This window comes from Panthera pardus, unplaced genomic scaffold (genome assembly GCF_024362965.1).
Source record: "Panthera pardus isolate Hobbes unplaced genomic scaffold, ASM2436296v1 HiC_scaffold_13, whole genome shotgun sequence".
Taxonomy (NCBI): Eukaryota; Metazoa; Chordata; class Mammalia; order Carnivora; family Felidae; genus Panthera; species Panthera pardus.
Window position 1 is genome coordinate 159,227,017 of NW_026526688.1, and position 17,115 is coordinate 159,244,131.

A 17,115-nucleotide genomic window follows, 5' to 3' on the forward strand; every position below is an offset into this window, starting at 1 on the left:
TCTCTCTTTCCTTCAAAAATAAATAAACATTAAAAAAAAAAAAAGGTTAATCTGGATTTGGAAAAGGAGTAACAATCATTTTCAGAAGAAAGAATTAAAGCACTTTTGCACAGTAAATGCTGGACTCACAGACTGTAAAAATTGGCCTAAGCTTCAAAAGAGCTAAAGGAACAAAGAGTAATTTTCAAAAAAAAAAAAAAAAAATTATATATATATATCAATCAGCTGTTTCACTTTACTAAGAAAATTCTAGTTTGAATACAGTCTGAATCACTTGGGATGCCTTTTGGATAAAATCATGTATTTTTCTTTTATACTTTATACTAATATGACTACTGATAAAAGCTTAAAGTAAAATCTAGCCAGAATCCATTTTTCTCATGAAACTGCATCAATGTTCTAAAAACTAATATGTACTCACTCCACCATCTCACTATGTGACCAACATTTATGTAGCCTCCATTTAACCTTTTTTCTCTATAGTCTTAAAGACTCCGGACAATTCAGGACAACTTTAAGTATATCAACTACTACTGAAACAAGAATCATCAATGAAAAACAATGACAAGGAAATGGTTCTTTATCTAGATCAAAGAATCTTCCGACAAATTTAGTAACTTTACAGTAGAGGAACCTAAGACACCACTGTAGAGTTTACAAATAACAGGACAAAATTCCATCACGAAACTCCTGATGCAATGCCCTGGGAAGCACACAATATTACTTCTATTATTTTTCCTGCCAAAGAAGCATAAATTGAATCTAATCATGAGGAAATACCAGAAAAGCCCAAATGGAGGGAAATTCTACAAAATAACTGGCCTATCCTCCTCCCCAAAAATTTCAATATTATGGAACACTGAAGAAAAAGACAAGGAAAGATTTAAAGAGACTTAAAGACACTTAAAAATGACATGCAATGCACCATCCTGGGCTGGATTCTGAACCGGGGGGGAAAAAAGCATTAAGGACATTATCAGGACAAGTGGCAAAAACCTGAATAAGATCTATGGCTTAACAGCACTGTACCTAAGTTAAAGGTTCTGATTTTGGTAAATGTATTATGAATATGTAATTAATGTCCTGGTTCTTAGGAAATACACACTGAAGTATTTCGGAGTAAAGGGAAATGATGCCCAAAACTTACTCTCAAATGGTCCAGAAAAAAAATAACGTGTTTATATAGATAGAGAATGCTAAAACAAATGTAACAAAGGTCACAATGTAGCAAAGGTAAACTAGTGAATCTGGATGAAGAATATACAAGAGTTGTAATTTTTCTATAAATCTGAAATTATTTCAAAATAAAAAGTTTTAAAAAAGAAGTTGTATCAACTATTCACTTTCCTTCTTTAAATTGCACCAAGCTGGTATGCTTTCTGATGTTCCTTACTATGGTTTCCTCTTGCTGCTGTCAGTGAACTTTTGGCTGCCTCTAGTTCTTATGACTATTTTACACAGAATTGTCAAGAAATAAGCTGAGACAGCCTGAAGGCTTTTGCTAAATAGTAAATGGCATGGGATTTCTGACAGCTAAATTACTCTTCAGAGCAGCTTTCTACTGTTTTAAGATTAGCAACAGTCAGTAACTTCAAACCTCTTAGAAAACACTACAAAGACATTTTGCTTTCACATTACCATTTCCATCATCTCTGGATCTTCAAAATCATAAATAATATGCTCTAAAATATCTCTGTCAGACACAAAACCTAATGCTCTGAACACAATAATGATGGGAACTTCCTGCTTGATGTATGGTAGCGTTGCCACAATGCGCTGACCAATAGCACTCTTTTTTGCACCCTGAAAAAATAAAAATCATTAGAGTATCATACAAAGAGATCACAGCCATATAAAAACACCATGAGAACCACTCATATACATGTTCATTGTATATATTTCAAAAGACGCATACCTCTCATACTCTAAGGAACATCCCATGGATGCTTTCCAAAACCACTGGAACAGGTTTACTAATTTTATGAACAGGTTGATCATTTAGAACTGAGAGAACTTCCATCCTCTACTATCTGCCTGGCAAAATTCTCTCAGAATTACCCAATACTGTATTTGGAAATTACATTAGGCTACAAAAGAATATGAACACTGATCCCACACCCTCTCCCCCCATAGAGAACAAAAACAAAAACAAACTAAAAAAAAACACACAAAACTCCCAAAGAAAGATATGAGGGCTAAAGGGAAAAAAAAAAACACACAGAGAGACAAACATGGGGGAAAAACACAGCAGAGAATGAAAAATTCAGAGCTGATCTGTATCTCACTTAAATATTTCAAAATTAATAAATAGCTCCTTTCACACAAGTTTCTTTTCTCCAATTTCTCTTTAATTCTACACACATACAAAAAGTTACTAACCTACAATGACATACCATCAACTGACCTCTCCATTTTATATTTTTTTCTTCAATATTAAGCTCTCTCTTCTCTTGGCCTCATAACCCTACATTATCATGGTCCTTCTAATAACAATTTCTGTCATCTCTCTCCTCCTACTTTAGGCCTCCTTCCTTATCTCCCATCTTATGGCTGTTCAGTAACAATTCACAAACGATTTTTAGGAGCACCTGGGTGGCTCAGTCAGTTAAGCATCCGACTCTTGGTTTTGGCTCAAGTCATGGTCTCTCAGTTCATGGATTTGAGCCAAGAGTTGGGCTCACTGCTGACAGCATGGAGCCGACTTGGGATTCTTGCTCTCCCTCTCTCTCTCTGCCCCTCCCTCTTCCCTCCCTGCCTCCCTCTCTCTCAATAAACTTTAAAATAAATGATATCCAAATCTTCATCTTGCCCTTTTTCCTGTACCCTCAGCCCTCATATCTCCAAATGCCATTTGGTTCTCTCTACTTACATATCCATGAGATGATAAATGTTGCTATTGGAGGAATTTGCTACACAGCAATAAGTAAATAATACAATACCTACCACATAACACTGACAATATAGTCCAGAAAAGCTCTAAGAATGCAGCCTGATAAACCGTAAGTCTAAACAGGGGGTGCCTGGGTTGCTCAGTTGGTTAAGCATCCGACTCTTGATCTCGACTCAGGTCATGATCTCACAGTTCATGAGATCAAGTCCTGTATCAGGCTCTGTGCTGACAGCATGGAAGCTGCTTGGTATTCTCTCTCTCTCTCTCTCTCTCTCTCTCTCTCTGCCCCTCTTCATGCTCTCTCTCAAAATAAACAAACTTAAAAAAAATTACAAGACTAGACAAAAAGAAGTAAACCCAAACAATATCATATTCCAGTCCATACCTGTCCTCCTCTCGCCAGCATGCTAACCCAAATAGTACTGGTGGGTCGGGAAGAATTCTCCAGACATGATCTACACTCTCCTGTGTAGGCATATTTAGAATCCTTTTTGGCAAACACATAGACTGTGTTTGTTGCCATTTTTTCTTGAGCAATCAGAACCTTTGTGGACAATAAAAAAGTTACACCATAAAACCCACAGGTCCTTGAAGTAGAAAGAAGAATAAAAAATCTGCATCTTAAAACTTCCAGGTTATTCTGTATACAAGCTTTTTAATTTCAACTTTCATAATTTAAATCTTTATTATGATTTTATAATTTTCTTTAAGTAATGCTTACTATACCTTTTCTGACCCATTAATAATGAAATATCCACCTGGATCCAAGGGGCATTCATTTAACTCACAAAGATCACGATCTGTTAAGCCATTCAACAGGCAGTAAGTTGAACGCAACATAATCGGAATTTTTCCTATAAAAGTTTTCTGATGCTGAGTTTGAAGTTGTTCTTCACCTTCTTTAATGACAGTTTTGGTTATGTCAACATAAAGGGGAGCAGAATACCTTTAAAAACAAAAGTAGATCACAAGTAACAGTAAGATGTTTACTAAATCACTCAACTGGTTAAAATTACATTTTCTGAATGGTATTTCAATTATCAGCTACTGGAAAAATTCTTACGTGAGATTTCTTAATCTGGCCTCGTTTGGCATCATTGGTGAAGGAGCACCATCTCTTTCCCAATGGGTAGGCTTGGAGAGGTAAATTTGTTCAAACTTCAGCAAATATCTTGGCTAAAATGAAACCAAAAAACATGAAGAAGGGTAATTTTTGTCCATTAAAGTTTTAATGATTCCAATTTAATCAACACTAACATCTTGAGCAGAAACAGCTCTAGGAACTGCTGAAATTAACCCACTTTACTGACATGAGGACTCTCCAAAGCCAACATCCACATTCCATAGACGTCAAGTTTTATACTTAATTGCTTTCTTAAGGCAAAAGACAAAGCGACTTAAAATATCCCAAGTAAATAAAGACTATGCACATATCTCATGTGCTCTGTGTTTACATCAAACAGTTGAAGGATTTGTGTTAATGATCTATGTAGTTTCATGTGCACTCTCCTTGGTTAAGGTCAGAAGTACAAAGTTACCAAAAAACAAAAAACAAAAAGATATTCAGACAATTAGGACCATGCTAATCTAATCGACAGAACACACACACACACACACACAAAGCCTAACTTCAATTAAATATACAAAAAATTCTAATTATTCTTTATTTATTTTGAGAGAGCATGAGCAGGGGAGAGGCAGAGAAACAGGGAGAGAGAGAATCCCAAGCAGGCTCCGCAATGTTGGAGCAGAGCCCAAGGCGGAGCTCAAACCCACAAACCGTGAGCTCAAGACCTGAGAAAAAATCAAGAGTTGGATGCTTAACCGACTGAGCCATCCAGGTGTCCCCCTACTTATTCTATAAAAAGGACTGACAACTTCCAGGCACCTCGGTGGCTTAGTTGGTTAAGGGTCTGACTTCAGCTCAGGTCATGATTTCATGGTTCATGAGTTCGAGCCCTACATCAGGCTCTACGCTGACCATGCGCAGCCTGCTTCACATTCTCTCTTCCTCTCTCTCTGCCCCTCCCCTGCTCGCACACACTCTCTCTCTCTCAAAAATAAATAAGCAAATATTTTTTTTTAATTTTTTTTTTTAACGTTTTTATTCATTTTTGAGACAGAGAGAGACAGAGAATGAATGGGGGAGGGTCAGAGAGAGGGAGACACAGAATCTGAAACAGGCTCCAGGCTCTGAGCTGTCAGCACAGGGGCCCAATGCGGGGCTCGAACTCATGGACCGTGAGATCGTGACCTGAGCCGAAGTTGGCGCTCAACCGACTGAGCCACCCAGGTGCCCCAAGCAAATATTTTTTTAAAAAAGCGGGGGGGGGGGGGGGGGGGACCTGATAACTTCCAACCCTGTGGGGGAAAAAAAAAACTTTCCAATTAATATCTATTTGCTCCCGCAATAAAACAAGATCCATAAGAACTTTCCAGAGATACACCAATAGTGTGGATTTCTCTCCAAACCAAATCTCAGAAAGGTAGACAGTGGGACTAAGCAGACCATTAACAGTAAATTATTAACACCCAAGATTCCCAAACTGGAGTAAAGGGCAAGGAGAACTGGTGGTGATCATGAACCAGAGAGAACCCTCCCCTCTGCTCCTTATTTCTACCACTATCCTAATCTAGAACATTATTATCTTAAACCTACGCTATTCAAAGATTTCTACCTGTCTTCAGCCTCTTCCCACTACAACTAAACACCATTTCCAAAGTAACCTTTCTAAAAAATGCTTTATGCAAATACTGTGACAATCTTTCAATAATTTCCAGTGACATCCAAAGCCTGACAATCTCGTTCTATTTTATCTTCTACTAACACTTACCAAAAACAGATCAAGCCACTAAAACAAAATAGATCAAGCCAAAAATCATATACTGACTGCTGTGGTCATTCTATCCCAAAGCCAAATAACACCAAGTTTATTTTCTTGCTGAAGCCCCTAAGTATCTTTTTTCTCTACTAAGACAAGTCCTACCCTGCCGTCACAGTCAGCTTAATTTCAGCTTAATTTCAACTTAATTTCCACTGAGTTCTGATACCCTTCAGAAATCTCCTCCTCCAGGTGGTGCAGTTGGTTAAGCAGCTGACTTCAGCTCAGGTTATGATCTCACGGTCTGTGAGTTCGAGCCCCGCATTGGGCTCTGTGCTGACAGCTCAGAGCCTGGGGCCTACTTCAGATTCTGTGTCTCCCTCTCTCTCTGCTCCTCCCCTGCTTGTGCTCTATCTCTCTCTGTCTCTCAAAAATAAATAGATGTTAAAAAAAAAAGAAAGAAAGAAATCTCTTCCTCCAATAGACCTCAGTGGTACTGGCACTCTGAATCTGTTATGTTTATTGTTATCTCTCGTTTTGCAAATGCCAAGAAGAGAAAATGCCGTAAGTATTTAAAAAAAAAAAAAAAAAAAAAAGTATACCTATTTTTCCAGTACAGTGCCAAAAGAGTCAATTATTTTTGTTCTTAACAGCAAGTCTATGCAGTGTCTCCAGTTAGAATGAGAAGAACAGATCAACCCTCAGAAGCTTAACTACAGAGGGGTTCCTGGGTGGCTCAGTCAGTTGAACGTCTGACTTCAACACAGGTCATGATCTCACAGTCCATGAGTTCAAGCCCTGCATCAGGCTCTGTTCAGACAGCTTAGAGACTGAATCCTGCTTCAGATCCTGTGTCTCCCTCTCTCTCTGCCCCTCTCCTGCTAGTGCTTTGTCTCACTCTCTCAAAAATAAAATAAAAAACATAAAAAAAAAAGAAGCTTAGTTAGCTACAGAAAAGAAAGACTGAACTGGTTAGATATAAAAGAAGGACTGAACTGGGGCTCTCCCTGACTCACTTTGTTTTTCAGTTTCCCCATTGCTCTCAAATCCCACAGTGCTACCTCTCTTCTCAAAAACTAGGGACAGCCATTATTTTGGACTACATACTGCTTCACAATCACTCATGTAAAACCAGATTATAAAATCAGACTCTTCCTATGATTTTAACAATGCTAAAAACACATATATGTGTAAACAAAGACTCTAGGAAACTTAGAAAAACTAAAACAGCTGGTATGTTTGGGTCATTTCCCTTTATAATCTCTTATATAATTATAATAATGTGTTTCTTACAAAAAAAATAAAGAGGGGTGCCAGGTGGCACAGTTGATTAAGCGTCCGTCTCTTGATTTTGGCTGTCATGATCTTATGGTTCCTGAAATCGAGAACTGAGTCAGGCTCAGCGCTGACAGCCGGGAGCATGCTTGGAACTCTCTCTACCCCTCTCTCTCTGCCCCTCCCCCACTCATGTGCTCTCACACTCTCTCAAAATAAATAAACTTTAAAAAATAATAATAAAAAGGGGAAAAGTCCTTCAAATACATTTTATGATTCCTTACTGTAAAAGAAAAAAGGGGGGCTTAACTATTTGTGGCTTGTTTCTCTTGGTAATTCATTATATTTCTAAGTTCCCTCTCCCCAGTTATTAAATCTCTACTATCTGAATAAAGATTAGTTTTGGACTACTTGCAAAATGCATCTCTCCATTAGGAAGAATAAATCAAGAGCTTCTTAAAAATGCTATAAGTACCCTGCTAAAAACACCTACCAATTTTTTTAAACCTTTAAGCCAGCTGACAGAAGGACTGAAATTTCAAATCAATACTTTTCTTTTACATATGTTACTTTATTAGAATAACCATCTTACCGGTTCTTCAACTTCTCCACTAGCATGCTGAGCTTCAGCTTGTAGGTCTATAGGTGGGGCATCTTCCACAATCCTTTGAACAGACATCTGAATAAACTCATCAAAAGAATCCAGCTGCTGTCTGACCAAGCCTTTCTCATCAAAATAGGAACTGGGAAAATATTTGGGTTTAAAACCAGTTACAACTCAGTGACGTTTTCTAGCATACTTCCTCATTTTCATTATAATTAAATCCAACAAATAATCATTAAATCCCAACCACCTTATGTCCATCATTATACCAGATACTATGAGGTATCCAAAAAAGGGATGAGACTAGGAACACTTTCTTTGTAGAACTTATTAAGTTTAGGAAAACAAGACTTATGGGTAAAATAATTAAACCATAATATAAGAACTATAAGGAGACCCTAATTACAAATATCTTTAAAGGGCACCTGGGTGACTTAATATTAAGTGTCTGACCCTTGATTTCAGCCCAGGTCATGATCTCACAGTTGTGAGATCAAGCCCTATGTCCAGCTCCACACTGGACATGCAGCCTGCTTAAGATTCTCTCCCTCTCCCTGTGCACACTCACCCTGTGCACACTCACAGAGTATCTACCTAGTTATTTTTTCTTAGCAAGATGCCTCTTGGTGTTTTAATACTCAAATATCACAGAAGATACCAATATCTCAATACAAAGTTTTTATAGCCATGTTTAATTGTAAAAATATACACTTATATCCCCAAATCTCAATACATTTTTAACAAAACAAGGTTCAGGGCACCTGGGTGGTTCAGTTGGTTAAGCGTCTGACTTTGGCTCAGGTCATGATCTCACAGTTCATGAGTTCAAGCCCCACATCAGACTCTATGCTGACAGCTCAGAGCCTGGAACCTGCTTCAGATTCTGTGCCTCCCTCTCTCTCTGCCCCTCCTCCACTCACATCCTGACTCTGTCTCTCTCTCTCTCTCTCTCTCTTTCTCTCTCTCTCAAAAATAAATATTAAAAGAAAAAAAAAGTTACTTTTCTGGGGGTGCCTGGGTGGCTCAGTTGGTTAAGCATCTGACTTCAGCTCAGGTCATGTTGTGAGTTGGAGCCCTGCATCAGGCTTTCTGCTATCAGCAAAGAGGCTACTTCAGATCCTCTGATTCATTCTCTCTCTCCTGTCTCTCTCTCTCCAAAATAAACAAACACTAGGAGCATCTGGGTAGCTCAGTCTGTTAAATGTCTGACTCTTGGTTTTGGCTCAGGTCATGATCTCATGGTTCATAGTTCAAAGCCCCACATTGGCTCTGCACTGGCAGTGCAGAGCCTGCTTGGGATTCTCTCCTTCTCTTTCTGCCTCTCGCTCACTCTCTTTCAATATAAATAAACAAATAAATAAATAAATAAATAAACAAACTTCAATAAATAAACAAAAGAATAAACATTAAAAAATGAAAAGTTACTTTTCTTACCTATTGTTAAGGCTTCTGAGTTTTATTACATCTTAATTGCATTTAGAATTCGATGGAAATTTGGGTTAAAATACAACCTAACATAACTCTCTATCCATTTAAAATAATAAGAAAACTAAGGAATCAAATTAACACCAGAAATGGAAAAAATAGGCATCACATGCCTCCTGAAGGACTGCAAAGAGAACATCACTGCTGCCAAATGTCATCATCTGAATCTAAGGAAACATCAGACAAACCCAAACTGAGGGGCATTCTAAAAAGTAACTGGCATTCCAAAATGCCAAAGTTAAAAAAAAAAAAAAAAGAGAGAGAGAGAAAGGCTTATGGACGGTTCTAAATTATAAGAGACAAAAAAGTCATGAAAGCTAAACATAATATGTAATCCTAGGTTGGATCCAGGATCAGAAAAAAATTTATTTTGCTATAAACAACATTAGTGAGACAACCAGCAAAATTTGGATAAAATTTGTAGATTAAATTATTGTATTAGTATCAATTTCCTGATTTTGAGAACTTATATTTTAAGTATGTAAAAGAATATGTTTAGGTCTGCAACAGACTCTCAAATGTCTCAGGGAAAAAATATGTAGAGAGAGGGAAAAAAACACAAAGCAACTGTATAAAGTTAACATCTAGGGAATCTAAGCGAAATGTATACATAAATTCTTCATGTAACTTTTTAAGTCTTAAAATACTTTAAAGGTTCAAGTTAAATACATAGAGAAACCAGCTCTCATGGAGCATATACATATAAAACATCTAATTTTCAAGAACAGAATAAGCAGGAAATCCTTTTATAGTTTATTGTGCCTCTTAAGGCTTAGTTTAGTCTAAAAAGTTACCTGATTACAATCCAGCATGCTTCTTGCCACAAGTCTGGGGTGATTTCATCATCATCCTCATCATATTGCATATCTGCAAAAACCAAAAATATTGTATTCATGTGCGTATCTCACTCCTATGGTTTGAAGTAGCAGAAACACATTTACTCTCTGCTAAATAAAAAACAATCCTTTTACCCTTCTTCAAAAATCTCAATTAATCGAGTTATTACTAACGTATAATATACATAGGTATACATCTACATATACAAAGGTCTACGTCACATAGGTATTCTCCCAATATACAGAGGCTACAATTACAAAGGTTCAGTGTAAGTTGTGTGAATTTGTTTAATATTCCATCTTCTCTAGAAAGTCCATGTAATTCTCATGAATAGCTAACTGTAATAATATCTAGGAGCAAGCACGTAGTCCTCTAGTCAATAAGCTCCTCAGAGGGGCACCTGGGTGACTCAGTCGGTTAAGGCGTCTGACTCTTGGTTTCCACTCAGGGCATGATCTCGTGGTCATGAGATCATTCCCCAAGTTGGGCTCAGTGCTGACAGCACAGAGCCTGCTTGGGATTCTCTTTCCCTCTCTCTCTGCCCACCCCCCACCCCTGCTGACATGCACTTGGGTACTCTCTCAAAATAAATAAACATTAAAAAAAAATAAGCTCCTCAGAGACTGGAGGGACAGATTAGGGTAGGGGAGTAAAGCCAGAGAAGTGTTCCAATAGCTGGGCAATACCTTAAGGTACAATGGTCTATTACAACAGCATTTCATACATGTAAAGGTGTGACAGACTGTATTTTCTGAAGATGGCCACAACTGTATCTTCCATTTCACATGGTCTTTTATAATGTCATCTTGATATGCCTAGCATCAAGATACAGAGTTTATGTTTCCTCCCCTTAAATCTGAAGGGTTTTTGACAGTGCCAAAACTAAGATAATGCAACTAAAACCACACTACATGACTTTAAAAGCTATGTAAGAAAAGGCAACACAGCTCTACCCTGTTTGCTGAAACACATGCTTCTGGAGCTTTGAGTGTCCGTTAATTAAGTTCTACTACTCTAAGGCTTGTTTAATGTGAGGAAGCCCAAACCATACGGAGAGAACACTTATAGATGGTTCGGTCAGCAATCCTGGTCCTTGAGTCCTTCTAGAAATGTGAATAAACACTCTAGATCATACAGCCCACAACTGTCAACACTCAGCCTTTCTTTGCACTGAACCACTGACATCATGGAGCAAACATGTCATTCCTACCATGCTCTGTCCAAATTCCTGACCCACTGAATCCATGAACACACTAAATTAGTTTTCAAGCAGCCAAATATTAGGTTATGCAGCAATAGTAATATGAACAATAGGACATTTGAAAAATCAGAGTGCACTGGTCCTCTGATATTAGTCTCATCTTCTTATGTAAGAAGGTAAATGGGGGTGCCTGGATGGCTCAGTCAGTTGAACGTCCAACTTCAGCTCAGGTCATGATCTTGCAGTTTGAGTTCGAGGCCTGTGTCAGGCTCTGTGCTGACAGCTCAGAGCCTGGAGCCTGCTTTGGATGGATTCTGTGTGTGTCTTTCTCTCTGCCCCTCCCCGACTCACACTCTGTCTCTCTCTCCTTCAAAAACAAATAAAACATTAAAAAAAAAATTTTTTTAATTAGTATGTGAGGGACGCCTGGGTGGCTCAGTCTGGTTAAGTGTGACTCTTGATTTCAGTTCAGGTCATGATATCATGGTACTCAGATCAAGCCCCCCCCCCCCCCCCCAAACCTCACTGGGCATAGAGCCTGCTTAGGCTCTTTCTCTCTCACTCTCCCTCCCTCTGCCCCTCCACCACCCACTCTCAGAAAAAAAAAAAAAAAAAAAAAAAGTGCTGGATTTTTATATTCTGACATATATGCAGTCTGCAAAACTTAAGAATTTTCTATTTTAAAATTAACACACATGGGGCGCCTGGGTGCCTCAGTTGGTTAAGTGTCTGATTTCAGCTCAGGTCATGATCTCACAGTCCATGAGTTCAAGCCCTGCATCAGTCTCTGTGCTGACAGCTCAGAGCCTGGAGCCTGCTTCGGATTCTGTGTATCCTTCTCTCTCTGCCCCTCCCCTGCTCATGCTCTGTCTCTGTCTCAAAAATAAATACATTAAAAATTTTTTTAATTAAAAAATAAAATAAAATTAACACATATATTCAAAATAAATTATGTAATAAATGCTTCTTCAATGGACTGGACTGACCCCTATACACGGTGGGAGGGGTAAGACAAAGGTATCTAAAATAGCTCAGAGATACCCAGCTTTGATGAAAGATTAGAGGCTAACATCACAGCCACAGAGAAGCAAATAAAAAGGTGGGAAAGGGGGAGAAATAAGGAGGTCAGCTTTACGTATACTTGTAGATCATTTATCCCTTTAAATACTTGTAGTAAACAACTGGATACAAACATAAAGCTCAAATAAGAGTTCTAAATTACAAACAGGTGATAATTATTAATAAGTGATAATTAATAAGGTGATAATTGTATTAATATTACAAACAGGTGATAATTATTCCAGTAGAATATGGAAAGCTTATGTAGAGAAGACTGAAGGGGGGAAATTAAGGAATACCCCTATTAGAGTCATGTGAAAAGAAATGAATCCATGAATGAGACTCATTTACTCATTCACCTGCTCATCAAACATTTACTGAATGTATTTACTGTATCCCAGAGATATAGTAAATCTTCAGCTGTATCCTCAGATTATCACCTACTGTGGGGGATACAGACAAGATGAACTCAATTAACAGGAAGAACAAAGTGATATGGACAGTCCTAACCAAGACCTAAGGAGGTTAGGGTAGACTTCCCAAAAGCTGAGCTGAGCAGCAATCTCACATAAGAATAAACAGGAGTAAACCAGGCAAAAGAAAAGGGGTGAGACGGGAGGAGTAGAGATAGTAATATCTCAAACGGAAAAAAATTTTCGTGAAAGACTCCAAAATGAAAGATATTCAAGGAATGAAAGAAGGCCAATGTAGCTGAAGGATGGAGTGTGAAGTTGGAGTGGTAAAAGAGACTGTTTTTTACCAATAGAGAACCATTCTAAGATTTTAACAAAGGTGTGGCTAGATCAGATTTCATTTCTGAAAGATCACTATGGCCACAGTATGGAGAGTGAATTGGAAAGGCAAGAAAACTGGAGCACCAAAACCATTTGAGAATCTGGAGAAGTAATCTAGGCAAGAGATGGTGGTGGCCTGAACTAGAAATTGTGGCAGAGTGAACAGAGAAATGGCCAGATTTGACATATTTAGGAGGCAGAACTCTCAGGGCTTGGTGGCTCATTAGATAATAGGGACAGAAGAGAGGAATCAAGAATGACGCCCAGGGGGCGCCTGGGTGGCGCAGTCGGTTAAGTGTCTGACTTCAGCCAGGTCATGAACTAACTCGTGGTCCGTGAGTTCGAGCCCCACGTCAGGCTCTGGGCTGATGGCTCGGAGTCTGGAGCCTGTTTCCGATTCTGTGTCTCCCTCTCTCTCTGCCCCTCCCCCGCTCATGCTCTGTCTCTCTCTGTCCCAAAAATAAATTTAAAAAGTTGAAAAAAAAAAAAAAAAAAAAAGAATGACGCCCAGGCTTCTGGCTTCAACAACAGAAGAGGGTAATACCACTCATGGAGATGGAGAACACAGGACAAAGCAGATTAGGAAGACAGATAAAGAAAACAGATGTTTGGGCAGTGACAAATTTGAGAAGCCAGGGGCACATCCAAGTGAATTTGTCCACTGGCATTACATATCCAAAACATATGGACTGGAAATATAAATTCAAAGTCATCCACAAATAAATGGTAACTGAAGCCATGGAAAAAAGATGAAATCCTCCAGAGAGAATATGAATAGTATAAGAGAATGAGAAGGAAAGTCAGATAGGTAGGAAGAATTGAGAGATGTGGCAGAAGGAAGGAGTTGAGTTTCCAGGAGGATGTCAACGATGTTAAATACCACAACGGAGTTTAAGGTTTAAAATGTTTTTATTTTTATTTTTTAACGTTTATTTATTTTTGAGACAGAGAGAGACAAGGCAGAGAGAGACGGAGACACAGAATCTGAAACGGGCTCCAGGCTCTCAGCTGTCAGCACAGAGCCCAACGCGGGGCTCGAACTCACGGACCGTGAGATCATGACCTGAGCCGAAGTCGGACGCTTAACCGACTGAGCCACCCAGGCGCCCCCTTTATTTTTATTTTTGAGAGACAGAAATCCTAGGCAGGCTCCATGCTCAGCATAGAGCCCGATGCAAGGCTCAATTCCACAACCCTGGGATCATGACCTGAGCCAAAATCAAGAGTTGGACACTCCACCAACTGAACCACCCAGGCACCCTGGGTTTGGATAATCTTTAAAAAAAAAAAAAAATCCCTCTGATTTATCACTTGAGAAGTCACTGACATTCTAACTAAGAGTTGTTCTAATGTAGTGGCTTGAGCACAATTAGATTATAACAGGTTGAGAATTTGAAAAATGGGAATTGGAAACTTTTTTTTTAAGAAGACTGGCTGTGAATGAAAGGAGAAAGGCAAAACATTAGAAGAAAAGTAAACAAAGAGTTTAAGGATGAACAGAAAAACGTTTTCTTGAGATCAAGAGATCTAGTATTTCATATAGAAAAAGAAGCCAGGTGAAAAGGAGTGTCTAAAAACTGATGAAGGCATTATCTAATAAAGATATCAAAGGGCACAAGCAGAAATGGGATGTAGACTCAATGCTGGAGCAGACTTGATAAATGAAATACCTTTAACTTTCTTTCCACAGGGTTATTATACATTGCTAATGAGAATATAAACTAGTACAATCACTATAGTGGTTACTTGGCACCAGCTAACAAAATGTTAAACATGTGTATTATTCAAGCTGACAATTCTGTATCTAGGAATTTCTCCGAACGACATACTTGCATTGGACAAAATGACGAGTGCAAGATAATTCACAACAGCACTACTTGAACCAGAAAAAGACCGGATATGACCCAAATACCCATCAATAAAACACTACTTACGGTATACCCACACAAACCAGGAAGGTGTGAAAAAATCTGAGGGTGCTCATGAGAATATCCCATATATACAAAACATATATTATATATAAAATATATGTATTTACTGAGATATATATATCTCAAAAAATGCAGAAAAGTATGAGTGTTACCTTTTGTCTGTAAAAGGGTAGACAACAGAATCCCATTTATATTTGCTTTAGTATGCATAAAGCTCTCTGAAGAGAGAATCTAAGAACAGAGATTACCTACTGTGGAAGGGACTCACATTAGATCGTGGACAAGAGTTAAGACCTTACCCTTTAATATTTTTATATGTTCTACCTTGTGAGTGATGAGAATACATTATGCAAAATGTCAAACTAAAAAAACTTCAAATTTTTTTCTGAGCTAGAAGAAATCTAATGATATTTATAAATTTGTAGGCTCAAGATCTGAGACAGAGAAGTTTAAACAGTAGAGTTTATGCTCTTCTTTTTCTCCATGAAGTGGCTGCGGAAATAAAGAGAAACATGAGAGGTGGCCACAGGAGTGGGAGTCGAAAAAAAAGTGAAGTCTGAAATAGAAGCTGTGAAAAATGGAAGACTGAACTTTAAAAATACATAATGAGGGGCACCTGGGTGGCTGGCTCAGTTAGTCGTAGGACTCTGAGCAGGTCATGGTCTCCCAGTCCGTGGATTCCAGCACCACGTGGGGCTCTGTGCTGACAACTCAGAGCCTGGAACCTGCTTGGGATTCTGTGTCTCCCTCTCTCTGCCCCTCCCGCGCTTGTGCTCTCTCTCTCCCTCTCAAATATAAACAAACATTAAAATCATAACAATACTAAAAATACATAATGAAAATACACTAGATTTGACTAAGAATTCTACATGTGAAAAGAAAAAATACATATTGATCCCACTCAATAAAATACCTAACACCTGAAAACTACCATCCTGTGGGAAGAAGAAATTTAAAGATCTTTTAGTACAATATACTTAGTCATTTGACAGTATGAAGGAATTTCAAGAGACCAACCCCTCCTCCCCTCCCCGACCCTCCATACACGCTATATTCTTTTACCCTGCTGTATTTCCTGAGCCTAGCACAATACTTGGCACAGGCTGACACTCAAAAATTCAACTATTCAATAAATCCACTGTGGCCCTGGGGGAAATCAAAAACGGAGTCCTTTGCTTCAAAGTACAAACAACGGAATTTGTCTTACTGTTCTGCGCGCCATTTCAATATGGAAAAGCGGCGTATGAGACTTACCCAGGAGCAGAAAGAGGAGAGAACAAGACTCCCCTGACCAGGGACATCAATGCTACGTTCCCTGCACCCTCCATCTTTCATAATCCCAGCTTTGTACCCGGCCTGGGGAATTCTGGGGGCATGACCGGGAATACTTAAGCGACGAATGGGAGGAGGCCGCAAATTCTCAATTAATTCAGCTCCCCACTTTTCCCTCCTTAGATGGGTCGCCTCGGAGTGTTCTGAGTAGATACCTACCCTCGTCCGCGTCATACATATTGGCAAAGGGTTTCCAAGTTCCTAACTCTAGAAATCCGAAAAAACCGAGCAGCGGCCACCGGCGCCCGAGCGTGAGGCGAAGTAATTTCCGTCTCCGGCGTTCCCAGAATGCTCTCCTTTTCAGGCCAGAGGCCACCCACAAAGCAGCCAACGTAAGATCTGCGCCTGCGCAAGTGGTAGGCCGAGCCTAGGTAAGGGTTAGAATTGCGCACGCGCAAATCGTGGGCCAACGCCTCCTCTGGCTGATTGCGAGGAAGGCTCTCACCGTCGGCGCATGCCAATTAAAGTTTATTTTTTTATATCCTTGCACGATGACACCTGGAAAAAAAGAAACAAAAAGATGTATTGATAAAAGGCTTTAATTGGGACCATGAGTATGCGGCATTCGATTTTTCTTTGCAGTTTTAAGGACCAAAAAACAAGTTTTTAAAAACGTGATTCATTAAAAGGTTGCGCCAGCGGTGGCGCATAGAATAAGCCCGATAGTAAAACCCTCGCTAGCCTCCTGCCCACCTAGCTCAGCTTAGGTCGCCGGTGCTTTTGCCGCAGCTTTGAATGGGTTTCCAGGCCTCAGATCCTTCATCTCGAGAACCCACAGGAATAGAAACGAAAGGAAGAGACGAAATGTGTCGGACAAACAACAGCCCTCAGCTAGTCCAGGGTTTACGTCTCGAATTTAACACGCACCTCGGACCCCAGTGCGCC

The 17,115-nt window shown here is 39.2% G+C and overlaps 1 protein-coding gene across 3 annotated transcripts in view; it reads right to left on the reverse strand.

The window, feature by feature from the left end:
• POLR2B (RNA polymerase II subunit B) overlaps nt 1-17,115 on the reverse strand; it is a 42,348-nt gene that overhangs the window by 25,091 nt on the left and 142 nt on the right. Inside the window, exons 1-8 of one of the 3 annotated variants that reach the window (XM_053901545.1) lie at nt 16,924-17,034; nt 16,390-16,728; nt 9,871-9,943; nt 7,580-7,730; nt 3,954-4,066; nt 3,617-3,836; nt 3,276-3,434; nt 1,639-1,803 (exon numbers count right to left, since the gene is read on the reverse strand). In XM_053901545.1, the coding sequence (XP_053757520.1) occupies nt 1,639-1,803; nt 3,276-3,434; nt 3,617-3,836; nt 3,954-4,066; nt 7,580-7,730; nt 9,871-9,943; nt 16,390-16,408 (900 nt within the window). In that variant the 5' untranslated portion in view covers nt 16,409-16,728; nt 16,924-17,034. Of the gene's footprint in view, nt 1-1,638; nt 1,804-3,275; nt 3,435-3,616; nt 3,837-3,953; nt 4,067-7,579; nt 7,731-9,870; nt 9,944-15,514; nt 15,665-16,389; nt 16,729-16,923; nt 17,035-17,115 lie in introns of those variants that run through there. The other 2 variants (XM_019468951.2, XM_053901546.1) reach the window with 2 other exon arrangements.